We start from the raw sequence: 18859 nt of genomic DNA, 5'->3' as shown, positions 1-18859 counted from the left end.
CCAAAACTGTCATAAAAAAGCCAGACTACGGTTTGCAACTGAACATGGGGACAAAGATTGTACTTTTTGAAGAAATGTCCTCTGGTCTGAGGAAACGAAAAATAGAACTGTATGGCTATAATGACCATCGTTATGTTTGGAGGAAAAAGGGTGAGGCTTGCAAGCCGAAGAACACAATCCCAACCGTGAAGCACGGGGGTGGCAGCGTCATGTTGTGGAGGTGCTTTGCTGCAGAAGGTACTGGTGCATTTCACAAAATAGATGGCATCATGAGGTAGGAACATTATGTGGACAATTATGTGAACATATTGAAGCAACATCTCAAGACATCAATCAGGAATTTAAAGCTTGAGTCTTCCAAATGGACAATGACCCCAAGCATACTTCCAAAGTAGTTGCAAAATGGCTCAAGGACAACAAAGCCAAGGTATTGGAGTGGCCATCACAAAGCCCTGACCTCAATCTATAGAACATTTGTGGGCAGAACTGAAAAAGCCTGTGTGAGCAAGGAGTGTGTGAGCAAGGAGGCCTACAAACCTGACTCAGTTACACCAGCTCTAATAAGTTGGTCCTAAATTGACCCAACTTATTGTGGGAAGCTTGTGGAAGGCTACCCGAAACGTTTCACCCAAGATAAACAATTTAAAGGCAATGCTACCAAATACTAATTGAGTGTATGTAAACTTCTGACCCACTGGAAATGTGATGAAAGAAATAAAAGTTGAAATAGATCATTCTCTCTACTATTATACTGACATTTCACATTCTTAAAATAAAGTGGTGATCCTAACTGACCTAAGACAGGGAATTTTATATGAGATTAAATGGCAGGAATTGTGAAAAACTGAGTTTAAATGTATTTTGCTAAGGTGTATGTAAACTTCTGACTTCAACTATACATATCAAATAGAATTAGTATTTAAGTGTGTCTAAGTCATCATGTGCCTAACTTTACAATAAAAAAAATGTGTCTAGTTATGCTGCTGCTGCTATAAAACAACTACCTCACCTCCAAGGTCCACTGTTTCAACGTCATGTGGTAGACACATGTTGGGATCTTTGTCTACGGCAGTAGTAGTACTAGAATCTACAGTATGGATAGGTCGACTACATGTTAGGTTTTAATTTTAGTCTTATTAGCTATCCAATATCACACAAATGTTGTGGAATACAGTTATAATAATATCTAAATAATAGCTAATTAGCTAGCCATAGCTTGTAGTGGTAGCTCATCATTATCATATCAATAATTACTGCTCTGACCGAGCCGAGTGAGTCAACGGTGGGCAGTTACCTGCAGCTAGCAAGCTATCAAGCTAGCTATATTGGCAAGCTAGGCTACTCAGTTCGGCAGGCCGTCTACACTGACTTACCACTCAAATCCTTCTCCTCTTTTTTTTCTGTGAAAAAACGTAGTGAGTCATTTTTTCCCTAAATTTAGCTTAATCCGTCTCCATTTCCTTTCTTTCCTTTTCTGGAAACCCGATTTTTTAGGGGGACATAGTGGTTATCTCTCGTGACTGCTTAGGCTACATGCTTGAGCAACTGTCAGATCAGAGGTATTGTTTTTGCACCTCGTGGAGAATGGACCAAACCATGTACATTATGGGGGGGGTTGCCTGACCTGATTATGGTTATACGTTTTCATTTTCATCACAGATTCCTTTGTCTAACATTTTTAAAATTATTACCAGGCTAGGGCCCCATGAATCATCCATGCCCCCCTTAACGTCACCCTTGTATATACATACTACACTCCAACTGAATAAACTCCAATAAGAATGACCATTAATTAAAGTCATTCTATACGTTATGCCTAAATGACCCAGTATGGATGAATGTGGCGTGTTTTGCATTAAAAACCAGGTGATTCGAGCCCTGAATGCTGATAGTTTGAAAGCTGTGCTATATCAGACCGTATACCATAGGTATGACAAAAATATATATTTTTACTGGTATATTTTTACTCTAATTGCGTTGGGTAACCAGTTCATAATGGCAATAAGGCCCCGCGGGGGTTTGTGATATATAGGCAATATACCACGCTTAAGGGCTGTAATCAAATCAAATACAATTTTATTTGTCACATACACATGGTTAGCAGATGTTAATGCGAGTGTAGCGAAATGCTTGTGCTTCTAGTTCCGACCGTGCAGTAATATCTAACTAGTAATCTAACAATTTCACAACAACAAAGGAATGAATAAGAATATGTACATATAAATATATGGATGAGCGATGGCCGAACGGCATAGGCAAGATGCAGTAGATTGTATAGAGTATTGTATATAAGATGAGTAATGTAGGGTATTTAAACATTATATAAAGTGGCATTGTTTAAAGTGACAAGTAACACATTTATTACATCCAATTATTAATTATTAAAGTGGCTAGAGATTTGAGTCAGTGTGTTGGCAGCAGCCACTCAATGTTAGTGATGGCTGTTTAACAGTCTGATGGCCTTGAGATAGAAGCTGTTTTTCAGTCTCTCGGTCCCAGCTTTGATGCACCTGTACTGACCTCGCCTTCTGGATGATAGCGGGGTGAACAGGCAGTGGCTTGGGTGGTTGTTGTCCTTGATGATCTATTTGGCCTTCCTGTGACATCGGGTGGTGTAGGTGTCCTGGAGGGCAGGTAGTTTGCCCCCCGGTGATGCGCTGTGCAGACCTCACTACCCTTTGGAGAGCCTTACGGTTGTGGGCGGAGCAGTTGCCGTACCAGGCGGTGATACAGCCCGACAGGATTCTCTCGATTGTGCATCTGTAAAAGTTTGTGAGTGTTTTTGGTGACAAGCCAAATTTCTTCCGCCTCCTGAGGAGGAAGAGGTGCGTCTTCTTCACCACGCTGTCTGTGTGGGTGGACCATTTCCGTTTGCCCGTGTTGTGTACACCGAGGAACTTAAAACTTTCCACCCTCTCCACTACTGTCCCGTCAATGTGGATAGGGGGGTTGCTCCATCTGCTGTTTCCTGACGTCCACGATCATCTCCTTTGTTTTGTTGATGTTGAGTGTGAGGTTATTTTCCTGACACCACACTCCGAGGGCCCTTACCTCCCTGTAGGCCGTCTCGTCGTTGTTGGTGATCAAGCCCTTCCTGTGACATTGGGTGGTGTAGGTGTACTGGAGGGCAGGTAGTTTGCCCCCGGTGATGCGTTGTGCAGACCTCACTACCCTCTGGAGATCCTTACGGTTGTGGGCGGAGCAGTTGCCCTACCAGTTGCCGTACTCTCGATTGTGCATCTGTAGAAGTTTGTGAGTGTTTTCGGTGACAAGCCAAATTTCTTCAGCCTCCTGAGGTTGAAGAGGCGCTGCTGCGCCTTCTCGACGACGCTGTCTGTGTGGGTGGACCAATTCAGTTTTTCCGTGATGTGTATGCCGAGGAACTTAAAACTTACAGTCATGGGTGAACAGGGAGTACAGGAGAGGGCTGAGAACGCACCCTTGTGGGGCCCGAGTGTTGAGGATCAGTGGGGTGGAGATGTTGTTTCCTGCCCTCACCACCTGGGGGCGTCCCGTCAGAAAGTCCAGGACCCAGTTGCACAGTTCAGGGTCGAGACCCAGGGTCTCGAGCTTAATGACGAGTTTGGAGGGTACCGTGGTGTTAAATGCTGAGCTGTAGTCGATGAACAGCATTCTTACATAGGTATTCCTCTTGTCCAGATGGGTTAGGGCAGTGTGCAGTGTATCAAGGGACCCCGCTTTGTGTCGTGCATAAAAACAGCCCTTAGCTGCGGTATATTGGTCATATACCACACCTCCTTGGGCCTTATTGCTTAATCATTAATTTGTTTTGTGTCATGAAGGTTCACACCTCTCAAAATACATTTTCAAAACTACAATGCTGGAAGATGATACATATATAAAATTAAATGGTGGTTAGGAAGAGGCAAAGTAGGTACAGTTTTCCCAGTCCATTACAGAACGCCTCTGCTCTGTCTATTTTAATGTAATTTTGTACAGCTCTCTCTAGAACCCTTTGGTGACCAATTACAGGCAGGCGCTGAGCCATGGACACCCACTCCCTCCCAGCCTACGGTGAGCTCTGTCTGTGGAGGTAATGTGTATGTCCCAAATGGCACCCTATTCCCTATATAGTGGTATACAAAAGTGGTGCACTATAAAGGGAATAGGGTGTCATTTGAGACACACCCAATGTGAATATATGGTAGATGGAATTGTTGAGGAGGCGGCATTAATGAGAAATGAAAGGAAGCCACTATTGTCATTATTTTCAGCCCAAATGGGCATCTGTGCAGAAGGCGTACCTGGTACATTGCATAGTTGCCATGGCAAATGTTCAGGTATTAGATCAAACAGAAAGTGCTAAAATGTTCTGTTTGATCTAATACAATACTTGCCCATTGTTTGGCCCTCTTTGTCATTCAGCTGAACCTATTGCCATCCATGTGAACTGTGGAAGCCAATGAAAGAGACTGTAAAGGTATTTGAGATGCTGCCTGGCAGATAGTCTGTAATATGTTAGGGGACAGTTTCAGATTTGTATTTGTATTTATTATGGTTCCCCATTAGCTGCTGCCAGGGCAAGTAGTGATGAAGTCAATCTCTCCTCTACTTTGAACCAGGAGAGATTGACATGCATATTATTAATGTTTGCTCTCTTTGTACATCCAAGGGCCAGCCATGCTGCCCTGTTCTGAGCCAATTGCAATTTTCCTAAGTTCCTCTTTGTGGCACCTGACCCCACGACTGAACAGTAGTCCAGGTGCGACAAAAGTAGAGCCTGTAAGGACCTGCCATGTTGATAGTGCTGTTAAGAAGGTAGAGCAGCGCTTTATTATGGACAGACTTCTCCCCATCTTAGCTACTGTTGTATCAATATGTTTTGACCATGACAGTACAATCCAGGGTTACTCCAAGCAGTTTAGTCACCTCAACTTGCTCAATTTCCACATTATTTATTGCAAGATTTAGTTGAGGTTCAGGGTTTAGTGAATGATTTGTCCCAAATACAATGCTTATAGTTTTTGAAATATTTAGGACTAACTTATTCCTTGCCACCCATTCTGAAGCTAACTGAATCTCTTTGTTAAGTGTTGCAGTCATTTCAGTTGCTGTAGTAGCTGACGTTTATAGTGTTGAGTCATCCGCATAGACACACTGGCTTTACTCAAAGCCATTAGTAAAGATTGAAAAGGGTAAGGGGCCTAGAAAGCTGCTCTGGGGAATAACCGATTCTACCTGGATTGTGTTGGAGAGGCTTACATTAAAGAATACCGCCTGTGTTCTGCTAGACAGGTAACTCTTTATCCACAATATAGCGGGGGGGGGGGGTGTAAAGCCATAACACATACGTTTTACCAGCAGCAGACTACGATCGATAATGTCAAAGGCTGCACTGACGTCTTACATAACAGCCCCCCTCAATCTTTTGTATCATCAATTTCTCTCAGCCAATCATCAAGTCATTTGTGTAAGTGCTGTGCTTGTGGAATGTCCTTCCCTATAAGCGTGCTGAAAGTCTATTGTCAGTTTGTTCACTGTAAAATAGCATTGTATCTGGTCAAACACATTTATTCCTAAAACTTTATTAAGGGTTGGTAACAGGCTATTTGAGCCAGTGAAGGAGGCTTTACTATTCTTAGGTAGCGGAATGACTTTGGCTTCCCTCCAGGCCTGTGGGCACAAACTTTCTAGTAAGCTTAAATTGAAGATATGGAAAATAGTAATTTTTCATCCAAGTTGTCAGACGCCGGTGGCTTGTCAATTGTTGATAGAGAACAATCATTTTTTTCCCCCTCTTCCACACTCACTTTACGGAATTGAAAATTACAATTCTTGTCTTTCAATTTGTAGTACGTTTGCCAATCGGTTGTGCAGCCAGTCTTATTTGCCATTCCTTTTGCCTCATCCCTCTCAACCATACCATTTTTCAATGTATTAATCTCCCGGGATTTAACAGTTGTTACAGTCATTTCGTTAATGGGTGTATCCTTATTAGTAACTGGGATAAATTATAAATGTGTCAAGTGCAGACAGACAGCCCAGCGCCGGAGTTCTGTTCTCCTCTGTGGCAGGCAGCAGGATCGATGATGTATTCACAGCTAAGCTGAGCACGTGTATCGGACAAATACTGAACTCTGTATTCACTTTCAATGCTCCTTCACTCTGCCTGGGACAGGAAAGCTGAATTAGTGATAACATTTGACATTTCCATGGCCTTTCCACTCAGATGACCATGAATAACATTGCATCTGCTAGTGTGTCTGTGTGTGTGTGTGTGTGTGTGTGTGTGTGTGTGTGTGTGTGTGTGTGTGTGTGTGTGTGTGTGTGTGTGTGTGTGTGTGTGTGTGTGTGTGTGTGTGTGTGTGTGTGTGTGTGTGTGTGTGTGTGTGTCGACGTACAGTATGTCAGTCACGCATGCACATTCATTCTGTATGTGTCACAGGAAAGGACCCTTGACTCAAAGGACTCCAGAACAGACACACAAAAGGAATGACTTCCCGTACTGTGTACAATTTCCGTCTCTTTGAACAGTTGCTAATCAGCACGTCTCAATAGAAGAGAGTAGTAGGCTACCACTGAATGTGTATAGCATTGATCCCTACTTAGCCTTTCCTCTGTTCCCCAGGGCAACGTGACCTTCTCATGCTCTGAGCCCCAGCCTCAGATGGTGTCCGCCACCTTCCTGTCCTCCAGCGGTAGCTACCTGTCTCTACCCCTGGGGCCTCTTGGGGTGTGGGGGCTGGACGTACACTTCCACTTCAGGACCTGGAACCAGGAAGGACTTCTGTTCTCCACCGGCCTGGCACAGGGATCACAGCACCTGGTGTTGCAAATCAGCGGAGGTCAACTGCACCTAATGGTCCATGGAGCTGCTGAGCAGAAAACCAACATTTCCATAGGTTAGCAGCTAACTAGCTAGGAAAAAGCCACCTAATGGCATGTCACATTGACTTTGCGGTCGCTAATGTTTGCTACGTTTGCAGGTAACAATGAACAGGCAGCATTATGGGACTGCAGTAAATGTAGCCTAACCCATGCTTTGTTTTTCTGTGTTCTGTTTTACTAGAAGTCGGTGTAACTGATGGCCTGTGGCATTCTGTTAGTCTGAGCTACAGAGATCGGATGGTTTCCCTGGTCTTGGACAATGAGCCAACATCTACGGTGGACGTACAAAGTCATGCAGACTCAGGCAATAGTGTATTTTTTGGAGGTAAGATGGCAGTCTTTTAGCTATTGCTTATTGTTGGTGGAAAATTGGTAATGACTGTGTCTTAAATTATGCTTGAATTTTTTAAGTGTGTGTTTTAATTAGATAAGTGCTTCATCAAAATGTGTTTGATGACTATTCCTGGAATGATTTAGCAATACAAATATTGTCATGATTTCCAACAGGTTGTCCCCAATACAGTGGTGACTGTAAGAAACCTACTGTGGCCTTCCAAGGGTGCATGCGTCAGATCTTCCTAAACAACCAACTTATGGATCTACCCCATGTGCAGCAAGGGCTTTTGGGTAATTACAGCACGCTTCAGTTCGACATCTGTGGGATCCGCAACAGGTATGCTCACACAATCTCAACAATTCATGTTTTTATATCTTGTATTTAGGCTACAGTATGTCATTTGTGACACTGTTCTATGCAATATACGGGAAAGTATCTCTGTGTCTGTCTCTTCAATCTATCAGTATAACATGTGTATGACCTGAGATCAGATGGAAGGACTCCCATTACAACAGACTGTATGACATGTGTATGACCTGTGATCAGATGGAAGGACTCCCATTACAACAGACTGTATGACATGTGTATGACCTGAGATCAGATGGAAGGACTCCCATTACAACAGACTGTATGACATGTGTATGACCTGAGATCAGATGGAAGGACTCCCATTACAACAGACAGTATGACATGTGTATGACCTGAGATCATATGGAAGGACTCCCATTACAACAGAGAGCATTTTCCTTGCTGGATCCTAAATGGCACCAAAATGTAGTGATGGAAGGACTATATATGTGTATGACCTGAGATCAGATGGAAGCCATTTGAGATGCATCCCCCAGATAGTATGACATGGACTGTATGCCTGTATGACCTGAGATCAGATGGAACACTCCCAAAGCCAGAAACATCCTCTGAATAATTTGGCACCATGTACTCTAAGGCAGCATTTGAGATGCATACCCCTGGACTGTATGTGTGTGTGTGTTCCCATGTGCAGCTGTGTGTGTGTGTGTGTGTGTGTGTGTGTGTGTGTGTGTGTGTGTGTGTGTGTGTGTGTGTGTGTGTGTGTGTGTGTGTGTGTGTGTGTGTGTTTATCTCTCCCATCCCTCCCTGGGCATCTATCCCTGCCAGTATTGATTTGCCTGTGTGCCAGCTCTGACTATTAGACTGAGTGAGAAATATGTTGTGGCTGTGCCAGAGCAGGCAGCAGTGATTAGGTTGACGCGCTCCAGGAGTCACACTCTGTTTCCTCCCTAAGCCTGCTCTATGGAGGGGTGGAGTGATGGAGGGAACTGGCAGAGGAGACAGCACAGACAGTGGCTATATCGAGGGTTATAGACAGTGGATATGCAAGGACACAACACTATGATAGAGGAACTGCCTTATATATCTCTTTTATCTTCTATTAATGGCTTTTCATGCTACTGTATGCAGCTCTGCAGTCATGAGTTATGTTCGGAGTGTGAACATGTCTCTCTCTTTCCATAGATGTCTGCCTAATTTTTGTGAGCATGACGGACGATGCACCCAATCATGGGATACCTTCCACTGTGACTGCTCAGGGACAGGCTACACTGGAGAAACCTGTCACAACTGTAAGTCAAACTGTCACAACTGCGGCCCAAATGTAATGCCCATGATACATTTGGGCTGACTTTGGATATCCTATGGGGCTAGTTAGAGACAATCGGTAAAATACACAAGATACATGGGACAATGTGTTAAAATTCCAATAGCTCCAAATTTCAAATGCTTAACAACCTCAAACCAACTAAACATTTTAGTATTTTCCTATACAAATATTGAAAGTATTTACTGAGAACTAAAAGGTGTGTAATGTGAAAATGTTGTCACATTTACATTGTGTAATTGATTGATGGTCTCTTAACTAGCCACAGTGATAGGCTATCCAAAGTCAAACCAATTTTGCCATGGTCGCACACCAGCTGGCTAAAGCTAATGGGCTAAATTATTTGGTTAACTCTTCCCACTGGTGAAGACACACAAGAGACACCCACATCAAACTACACCCCAAAACCACATCACGTTTGAATTCAGTCATAGCATTTCTTAATGAACCAATTCTAAAACGAGGCCAAATCAGGAAGTGCAGTCGCCCTTTAAACTGGCTCCTTCATGATAGTGAACATCTTCACCTGTGAAAATATACAGTACAAATACACTCAGTGGACAGTTTACTAGGAACACCACCCTGTTTGAGAAAATGGTTTGTTCCTACCGACAGTGAGTCACGTTGCCGTGGCTTGCTATATAAAGCAGGCAGACAGGCTTCGAGGCATTCAGTTACTGACCTAAGCGATTTTGAGCATGGTATGAGCGTCGGTGACAGGTGTGCCGGTTCCAGTATCTCAGAAATGGCCGACCTCCTGGGCTTGTCACAAACGACAATGTCTAGGGTTTATCGAGAACGGTGGGATAAATAAAAAACATCCAGTCAGCGGCAGTCCTGTGGGCATAAACAGCCCATTGATGAGAGGTCGAAGGAAAATGGCAAGAGTCATGCAAGCAAACAGGTGGGCCACAAACAGGAAAATAACGTCACAGTACAACAGTGGTGTGCAGAATGGCATCTCGGAACGCACAACTTGTCGGTCCTCGGTCCTTGTCATGGATGGGCTATACGCAGCAGACGACCACACGAAGTTCCACTCTTATCAGCGAAAAACAAAAAGAAGAGGCTCCAGTGGTCACGCGATCACCAACACTGGACAACTGAGGGGTGTGAAAATATTGCCTGGTACGACGAATCCCAGTTCCTGTTGCGTCATGCTGATGGCAGAGTCTGAATTTCGTGTAAGCAGCATGAGTCCATGGCCCATCCTGCCTGGTGTCCACCCGGTACAGGCTGGTGGGGTATTGGTGTGGGAAATGTTATCCTGGCACATGTTAGGTCCCTTGATACCAATTGAGCAACGTTTCCATGCATAAAGAATTCAGGCTGTTCTGGAGGCAAAAGGGGTCTGACCCGGGTGTACTGGCACTAGACGGGCCCCTGAGTGTATATTATGTTTAATATACTGTATAGAGTGACTAAAGTTACATTAGTGTTTCCACTATTTCCCGTCACTGAACTCTCATTGATATTCCCATCAGGGTGTCATAAATTGTGAAATGGAGGGAACTTTACTGCTGAATTATAAAAGCTGCCGTGGCTTTCTACTTCACACCAATACCGTTCACACATTTTGCATGTGACAAGAAAATGTAATTGAGCTAGTGCTCTTGGCATACTGCAACACATGTATGGGCTATTGATATAAGTACTCATCTTGCTTCCCACAGCTATTTATGAAGCGTCATGTGAGGCACACAGACAAATGGGGAGTACGTCTGGCTACTTCTACATTGATCCAGATGGGAGTGGTCCTCTAAAGGCAGCACTGGTCTACTGCAACATGACTGGTGAGCTCATGGCTTGGCATAGCCTGGTTAAGCCAGACTGAATTGTAGTGAAGCAATGGTGAGCACAGCGTTTGGTAACCGGGCTAGGCCGGGGAAGCTGCTGGTGCAGTTTTGGATATTCTCAATGAGATAATATGAGGCTAATGCGGTTAAGTGTGTCCACCACTTTACACATCTTTGTTTATCTCTGGTGTACTTTTCATACAGTTGACTAACCTGAATTAAATTAATCATTAGAAATGTGAAGGACACCTATCCTGGAAAACAAAATTACATTCTAGTAGTCTTTCTCATGCTAATATGATAATCTGGATTATCCACTGTGCTGTTAACCAGATAATCCTGTATATAAAGTAAAATGCCTGCTCTGTCTTCCCTATAGAGAACAAGGTATGGACAGTGGTGGGCCACAACAACAGGGGGTCTGTGAATGTGACTGGAGCCACAACAAAGAAGCCGTATGTGATGCGGTTCAACTACACTGTCTCCCTGGAGCAGCTCCGCACTCTGATTGGACGGTCTGAGCACTGTCAACAGGAAGTGGTCTACAGCTGCAGGAAGTCCCGTCTCTTCAATACTTGGGGTGAGTCTTATTGGAAGCCTGATAAGTGCAAACAGTATACAGAGAGCTCAAGTTGAATTCAAATTACATAATGGATTTCTGCCCAAAAAGTTGTCCAAAAATATTCAGTGAGTTCAAAGTATTTCCGAACCCTCTGTTCCCTTTGATTCCAACTCCAGCCTCACTGACTTCTTCGGCTGTCTCGCCTGGGGGATTTTTTGTTTCTCGTATGAAATATTGATGCGGACGGTCTTGTTTTAGATACAGGTAAGACAATATGTCAAGACAAGGTATTTCACCAACTTCAGTGGAATTGCCGATAAAATCAATTAGTCTCCCTTGGCAGACGTTTGCCTCCCACAATGTGCGTAGGGTCGGGTTTACAAGACTAAAAATCAATCATGTGTTTTCTATGATGGCAGAAGGTAAACCTCTGTGTGTGTAGTAGGTGAACATGTCCCATGGGCCAAGCAGACCACATTGGCCAGACAAAGAGTATAGTTGATGATGCAGTAAACCTTTTATTTTCGGTAGAGATTGCATAATGGAAATAAATGTGCATTGGTTGTAGACGGGAGGCCCCTGTCGTGGTGGCTGGACGGGAGTGGAGAGAAACAGACCTACTGGGGAGGCTCTGTACCTGGGGTCCAACAGTGCTCCTGCAGCCTGGAGGAGAACTGCATCGACATGAACTACTTCTGCAACTGTGATGCAGACACTCACTTGTGGTACAGTGGATGCCAATGTGTTTTATGACCTGCATTAACAACATTCATGTGTTTTTAACAATCAGTCTTTCCTTCTATAAATATAAGTAAGTAATAAGTATAATTTCTTAGAATATAAGTATAATTTCTTAGAGCTTTGAGTGCATCTTTAAATTGAGTAAACTGAGGTCATGTCTAAAATTATCTTGACTTTTTCCAACAGGGTAAACGACACAGGACTGCTGTCCTACAAAGATCACCTACCACTGACTGAGATTGTAATAGGAGACACCAACAGGACAGGCTCAGCAGCTGTATACAGAGTCGGCTCCCTTCACTGCAACGGTGACAGTAAGTTTAGTTCAGTTCATATAATTATCCCAAAAGCGAGTGTGCCAATAATAATTCTAGATTTTGTTCATACAGAATATGCCAACAAAAATTCTGTCACTGTAATTTTTAACACCAGGGAAGAGTGGAGCAAGTTCTGTATATCTGTAACAGTAAGGGGGAGTGGGGTAAATTGTCCCAGTTTTTACATTTTCAGTCACTTTACTTTCTAACTGTACTTTCCTGTATTTGCAGGGTTCCTGTGGAATGCAGCCTCTTTCTACCCCGGGTCATCATCCCTCCACTTCCCTAAGTTCCAGGCTGAGCTCAGTGCGGACATCTCTCTGTACTTCAAGACCACAGCTTCCTCTGGTGTTCTCCTGGAGAACCTGGGGACCACTGACTTCATCACCCTGAAGTTGACCAGTGAGTTGGTCTCTCCCTGAATCCCAAATCTACCAAACCCTAATCCCTCCCTAGGCACTTGTGTAAATGATAGATGATCACCTCAAGTTGAAACCTTTTCTGTTTCTAGATGAAAGATGACTTGGTATTTGATTAGATAGTTCTGATAACATTATGGAAAACTCTGGTTGAGTGGGGAGAATACATTGGTCCGGGAGCCAAAGACTACAAGCCTAAGACAAATCCATCTTAAACAACGTTTTGGCCACGTTTTGAACTTGAATGTCTGTCTGTCCCCCTCAGCTCCCTCAGCTGTAACATTCATCTTTGACGTGGGAAACGGCCCGGTGGACTTGACGGTGACGTCCCCTGTCCCCCTGAATGATAAGCAGTGGCACTACGTTAGGGCTGAACGCAACTTGAAGGAGGCCTCCCTGCAAGTGGACCAGCTGCCCCTACACACTCTGGAGGCCCCCTCTGAAGGGCACTACCGTCTGCAGCTCAAAAGCCTACTGTTCATAGGTAGGCACTAGACCCAGGTCAAACCATAACAACACTTTTTTTGCATATTAGCTACTGTTTAGTTCCACATTGGAAGTAGTATTCTTCTATTTCTAGAGCATTTTATACATACTGTTTATACTTCCTGTTTCCTACTTCCTGCCAGGAGGATCCACCTTCAAAGAGAGCACTTTCCTGGGCTGCATCCGTGCGTTGACCCTGAACGGCGTGACCCTTGACCTAGAGGAGCAGGCCAAGTTGACGCCAGGAGTGACCCCAGGCTGCCTGGGCCACTGCAACGGCTCTGCTAGTGTCTGTCATAACAGAGGGCGGTGTATGGAGAAAAACAGTGGATATGTCTGTGACTGTACACACTCTGCCTACAATGGACCACACTGCAAGAAAGGTGAGTAACAGCAATAAGCTAAAAAGATTGCGAGAAGCTGAGTTAATGGCTGTCTTTGGGGTTAGGAAATTGTAGATTTGAAAGTATGAAAATAGATTTAGAAAAGTATTATTTCAAAAAATGTGGGGAATGTATTTTATTTATATCACAAGGAGTGATCAAAGCATGTATTAAAAAGATCAGAGATACTTTCTTTTCAACCTCCATTGGCTCATTCATTTCCATAAATCTGAAACTAATATCACAGGCCAGGACATATTTTCTGTTGGATTGATTTCCATTCAAAAGCTGTGTTCATGCTGGCCTGGCTGACACACAACAGGACTCCTGCTGAGACGACGCCACCCATTATGGATGAATCCTGTATTCATCCACTGGCATCAAAGCAGGTTTTATCACTTCAGATATTCAGATATCACCTATTCACAGCATTTTGAACGAGGTTTCTGGACAGGGTCGTGCTTTAGGGGAAGGGGCACTTGGTACCTCAGAGAATGTGTGACTTCTGTTTGATCCATTGATGATCTAGCCATGTTTCTTTGAGTTTTACTCTTTCAAGCATCCCTTTTGTTCTGACCCATTCAACATTCAGATAAGCCGGTTCTTGCAAATGCTGTCGGAATCAGTGTCTGAGATCAACAGCACAATATGGCACTACTGAATAAGGAACCTTCAACACTAATAACAACATCCGTGTTTGTATCCCTGTAACAGAAGTGTCAATGTCCTTCGAGAGTGGCTCCTCGGTGACCCTTACCTTCCAGATGCCTTTCCCAGTCATGCACAACAGAGACCGAGGTAGCCAGTCGTCTAGCCGTCAGCCAATCAATAGCCAGTCCTCTAGCAGTCAGCCAATCCATAGCCAGTCCTCAGACATCTATGCCCACGACGGCGAGTCCAGAGAAAACGTTGCCTTCAGCTTTCTGACGACTCACACCCCTGCCATGTTACTCTGTGTCAGCACCTACCATCAACAGTACCTGGCTATCAACCTGGCTAACAACGGTAGCTATCTTTTTGCTATCTCCACCCATGATTCTCTCCGTCTTCATCTCTTAACAACATTGTACGATTAGAAGCCTTTTTCTGACTTTCTTAACTTTTGTAGGGAGTCTGCAGATCTGGTACCGTCTGAACAGAGAGAAGAGAGCAGAGATCTTTACTCCCAAAGTCTCCAGCCTAGCCGATGGGCAGCTCCACCGTGTCCAAGTACACCGGGAAGGCAAAGACCTTTATGTCCAGGTCAGTGATCTCTATCGGAATCTATTTCAACATAGCAAAGCATTATGTTTACAGCATAGACAGTCAGCCCACCTTGATGGCATGTTGAACTGTATTTGGAAATGTTTGCTTTTTTCTTAAACCAGATTGACAAAGACATCGACCAAAAATACAACCTTTCTTCTGACATGAAGATGAACACACTACGATCTCTGACTTTAGGTAAAGTCACAGGTACATCAGCAGGACATGCTGGTTTGGATGAGGAAGTGCTTAGGGCAGGATCCAAGGGTTTCATTGGCTGCCTGTCGTCTGTCCAGTTCAATCATTTGACACCGCTGAAGACAGCCATTCTGAGTCGTGGAAGCTCATTGGTCCATGTTCTTGGCAATCTAGTTGAATCGAACTGTGGAGCCTTGGCTGATAGTACAACTTCACAATCGGCATCTGGTGAGTTTAATAGCATTGATGTGAATCATGTTCGGCTTCACAATATGGATTTTATTTATGTAATTTTATTAGCATACAGTGCATTCGGAAAGTATTGAGTTTTTCCACATTTTGTTACATTACAGCCTTCTTCGAAGATTAATTAAATAGTTTTTTCCCCTCATCAATCTACACACAATACCCCATATTGACAACGCAAAAACAGGTTTTTAGACATTTTTACAATATTCAGACCCTTTACTCAGTACTTTGTTGAATCACCTTTGGCAGCAATCACAGCCTTGGGTCTTCTTGGGAATGATGCTACAAGCTTGGTACACCTGTATTTGGGAGTTTCTCCCATTCTTCTCTGCAGAACCTCTCAAGCTCTGTCAGGTTGGATGGGGAGTGTCACCACACAGCTATTTACAGGTCTCTCAAGAGATGTTCGATCGGGTTCAAGTCTGGGCTCTGGCTGGGCCACTCAAGGACATTACGAGACTTGTACCGAAGCCTGCATTGTCTTGGCTGTGTGCGTTGGGTCGTTGTCCTGTTGGAAGGTGAACCTTCACCCCAGTCGGAGGTCCTGAGCACTCTGGACAGGTTCTCATCAAGGATCTCTCTGTACTGTCCTCCGTTCATCTTACCCTCGATCCTGACTCCCAGTCCCTGCCGCTGAAAAAAATCCCCACAGCATGATATTGCCACCACCATGCTTCACCGTAGGGATGGTGCCAGGTTTCCTCCAGACGTGTCGCTTGGCATTCAGGCCAAAGAGTTCAATCTTGGTTTCATCAGACCAGAGAATCTTGTTTCTCATGGTCTGAGAGTCTGTTAGGTTCTTTTTGGCAAACTCCAAGCAGGCTGTCGTGTGCCTTTTACTGAGGAGTGGCTTCCGTCTGGCCACACTACCATAAAGGCCTGATTGGTGGAATTCTGCAGATGGTTGTCCTTCTGGAAGGTGATCCCATTTCCACAGAGGAACTCTGGAAATCTGTCAGAGTGACCATTGGGTTCTTGGACACCTCCCTGGCCTAGGCACTTCTCCCCCGATTGCTCAGTTTGGCTGGGCGGCCAGCTCTAGGAAGAGTATTGGTGGTTCCAAACTTATTCCATTTAAGAATGACAGAGGCCACTGTGTTCTTGGGGGAAGAATTTTGTTGGCACCCATCTTCAGAACTGTGCCTCGACACAATCCTGTCTCTGAGCTCTACGGACAATTTCTGTTTTTTGCTCTGGCATTCCCTGTCAACTGTGGGACCTTATATAGACAGATATCTTTTTTTTATTTGTAATAAATTTGCAAAAAAATTTAAAACCTGTTTTTGCTTTGGCATTATGGGGTATTGTGTGTAGATTGAAGAGCGGAAACATTTATTTAATACATTTTAGAATAAGGCTGTAACGTAAAACAAAATGTGGAAAAAGGGAAGATGTCTAAGTACTTTCCGAATGCACTGTAAATCCAAATTATACAAAGGGTTGTAACGGCTGCACAGAGTGGGTCTTTAATGACTCATTAACTTGACCTCTCTCTTTTAGGTTTTGACATGAGCAGGCATAATTACTAAATTAAATGACTCATTGATTGAAATGCCTTTATAAATTCCACGTAGCCTTTCATCGTCCACAGAATATAATTGAAGGTCATGTCTGACATCTCCTTTGTTTGCTTGCTTCCTTTCTTCTGGAATAAATCCCTCAGAGGGTGTCGATAGGGGCGTAGATCGACTGAAGAAGACAAGAAGTGATTCAGCAGTCATTGGAGGTTAGCCAGAAGATCATCCCCAGTTATCTGTGTTTCTTCACATGATACATTATGTAGAACATTATTTAATTTCTGTCAATGTACAGCCATTCTCCCTGAAACAGATACTTTTTACATTTGGCGTAGTAGGCAGGATTGGGATATTCATGTTGACCAAGTAACCCCCAGAATGATTCACTTTAAAGTCAAAACAATGTTCTCTGTCTCAGGTCTCATCACAGCTGTGTTCCTCATCACCCTCTGTGCCGTGGCTGTGACGTCGTGCTTCCTGTACCGCCGCTGCAGCCACAGCCACACCCACACCCAACCCCAGGAGAAGGCCTCCATCTCACAGAAGAAGGATTCCAGACACAGCCCGGAACACAGCTACCCTGCAGGCCTGGAGAACAGCTATCCTGTAGACTTGGTCTTGGATCTAAACCTGGACCTGCACAGCTCTGTGAGTCACAGCAGAAAGGAGTACTACATCTGATGCCACCATAGCCTTCTTTGCCCAAATTCCTGCCTCCTGTTCCACACTCTGTTCTGCCTGGCCTCAAATACAGAACAGGCCCCTCTGGGTAGAGCAGCCATTCATCACAAAACCCAGTGTTAAGTCACCTGACTGTTCCCGGGCTATCTAGGAGCAGTGATCATTGGTGATCCATTCCCTGTGTGGCTACAAGAATGACCCAATGGAGGATGGTCATGCCACAGTGTTATATCTCAAAGGCTGTTTATTGGAGCATGGGAGCTGTACCTCTTGATGAGCGATGACAATTGGAGAACATTTATTGTGTATCTACTTCCTATTACATTGCTCTAAAGTCAGGAGACAAAAAGCCTCAATGAATCGGATCCACCCCAGTGACTTTATAAGCCCGCTTTATATAGGCTTCCATTCTGAATGTACAATTAAAGGGATTTATTCATTTGGGGTTGGTTGGGCACCGGTACTCTAACTCACTTACTTGTATTCACTTGTGGATCATGAACGTGATAATGACTAATTAATGATGTTCGACCATCTGCCAAGGCAAGGTCTGGGAAAGCAATGCACCTGCTCTTGCTCCCTGGCTAACTGATCAAATCTCACTGAAAAGCATTGTGACTATGTGCCAAGGTCTTTGTGGCTGGCCCCTTTTGTTCTCGGAACACGTCGTTTCTTTTTCTGTTCCCAGTATGTTTGTTGCGAACCTCACTGCCAATAACCCTCGCCCACCATCACCGACATCCCCTCGACATGTTATGCTTTTATGAATCACCAAAGGGTGGTGCCGTAAACTGATACTAGATGTCTGAAAGTCCAAACGTAGTACGGTACAACGTTATGTGATTGTGCTAGTAACTTTTGAAGTGAATTGTCTCTCGACCTGTAGGAGATAATCAGAGGGAATCTAGGGTATAAAGGTAGGTTCATTCTCAGGAGAGCTCTTGTCCTGGTTGATGTTGTGAGTTTTGTTGAACAGAGAAGTACAGTGTTGTACAAATTTGCTGCGGTCTCCTCCACAATCCATGTTACTTGCTCTTACATTGGTAAAACGGCAAGGCTTTATATTTTGCACAATTAGCAAACCAACAGAACAAGTAAATTGTACAACAAATCTGTTTAGCAAGCTTGAAAGCTATACAAAGGAAACATGTATTCAGGGGATGATTTTCTGTCATGAAAGACGCATGATAAAGGATTGTTATTGCCTGGTTATATTATTTAAAGTGCATTAGGTCATTTATCTACAGTATTTTATTGTAAAAGATGTACAAACATCACTGAAACAATTATTGAATACGATTCATTTAAATATTGCATTTATTTTGAATTTGTTTTATAGAATTCTTCAGGTATATTGTAAACAAATGTATATTTAATAAAGACATTTTTACAGCTTCATGTGAATAAGAGTATATTTTGTGATTTGATATGAAATGTGTTATT

At 43.8% G+C, this 18859-nt stretch overlaps 1 protein-coding gene across 1 annotated transcript in view; it reads left to right on the top strand.

Moving 5' to 3' along the window:
• The window catches only part of LOC112267727 (contactin-associated protein-like 5), a 30764-nt gene extending 11971 nt beyond the window's left edge, over positions 1-18793 (top strand). Inside the window, exons 8-23 of the mRNA XM_042297045.1 lie at positions 6590-6863; positions 7031-7174; positions 7357-7522; positions 8681-8787; positions 10496-10615; positions 10998-11198; positions 11749-11905; positions 12108-12235; positions 12470-12640; positions 12923-13141; positions 13287-13526; positions 14241-14531; positions 14635-14768; positions 14894-15197; positions 16882-16944; positions 17154-18793. Of these exons, the coding sequence (XP_042152979.1) occupies positions 6590-6863; positions 7031-7174; positions 7357-7522; positions 8681-8787; positions 10496-10615; positions 10998-11198; positions 11749-11905; positions 12108-12235; positions 12470-12640; positions 12923-13141; positions 13287-13526; positions 14241-14531; positions 14635-14768; positions 14894-15197; positions 16882-16944; positions 17154-17416 (2982 nt within the window). The 3' untranslated portion in view covers positions 17417-18793. The remainder of the gene's footprint in view (positions 1-6589; positions 6864-7030; positions 7175-7356; positions 7523-8680; positions 8788-10495; positions 10616-10997; positions 11199-11748; positions 11906-12107; positions 12236-12469; positions 12641-12922; positions 13142-13286; positions 13527-14240; positions 14532-14634; positions 14769-14893; positions 15198-16881; positions 16945-17153) is intronic.
• The last annotated feature ends 66 nt before the right edge of the window (positions 18794-18859 follow it).

The sequence above is a fragment of the Oncorhynchus tshawytscha genome, linkage group LG14 (assembly GCF_018296145.1).
Source record: "Oncorhynchus tshawytscha isolate Ot180627B linkage group LG14, Otsh_v2.0, whole genome shotgun sequence".
Lineage (NCBI taxonomy): Eukaryota > Metazoa > Chordata > Actinopteri > Salmoniformes > Salmonidae > Oncorhynchus > Oncorhynchus tshawytscha.
The sequence above is the reverse complement of the archived record's forward strand: the minus strand, read 5'-3'. Positions and strand labels throughout refer to the sequence as shown.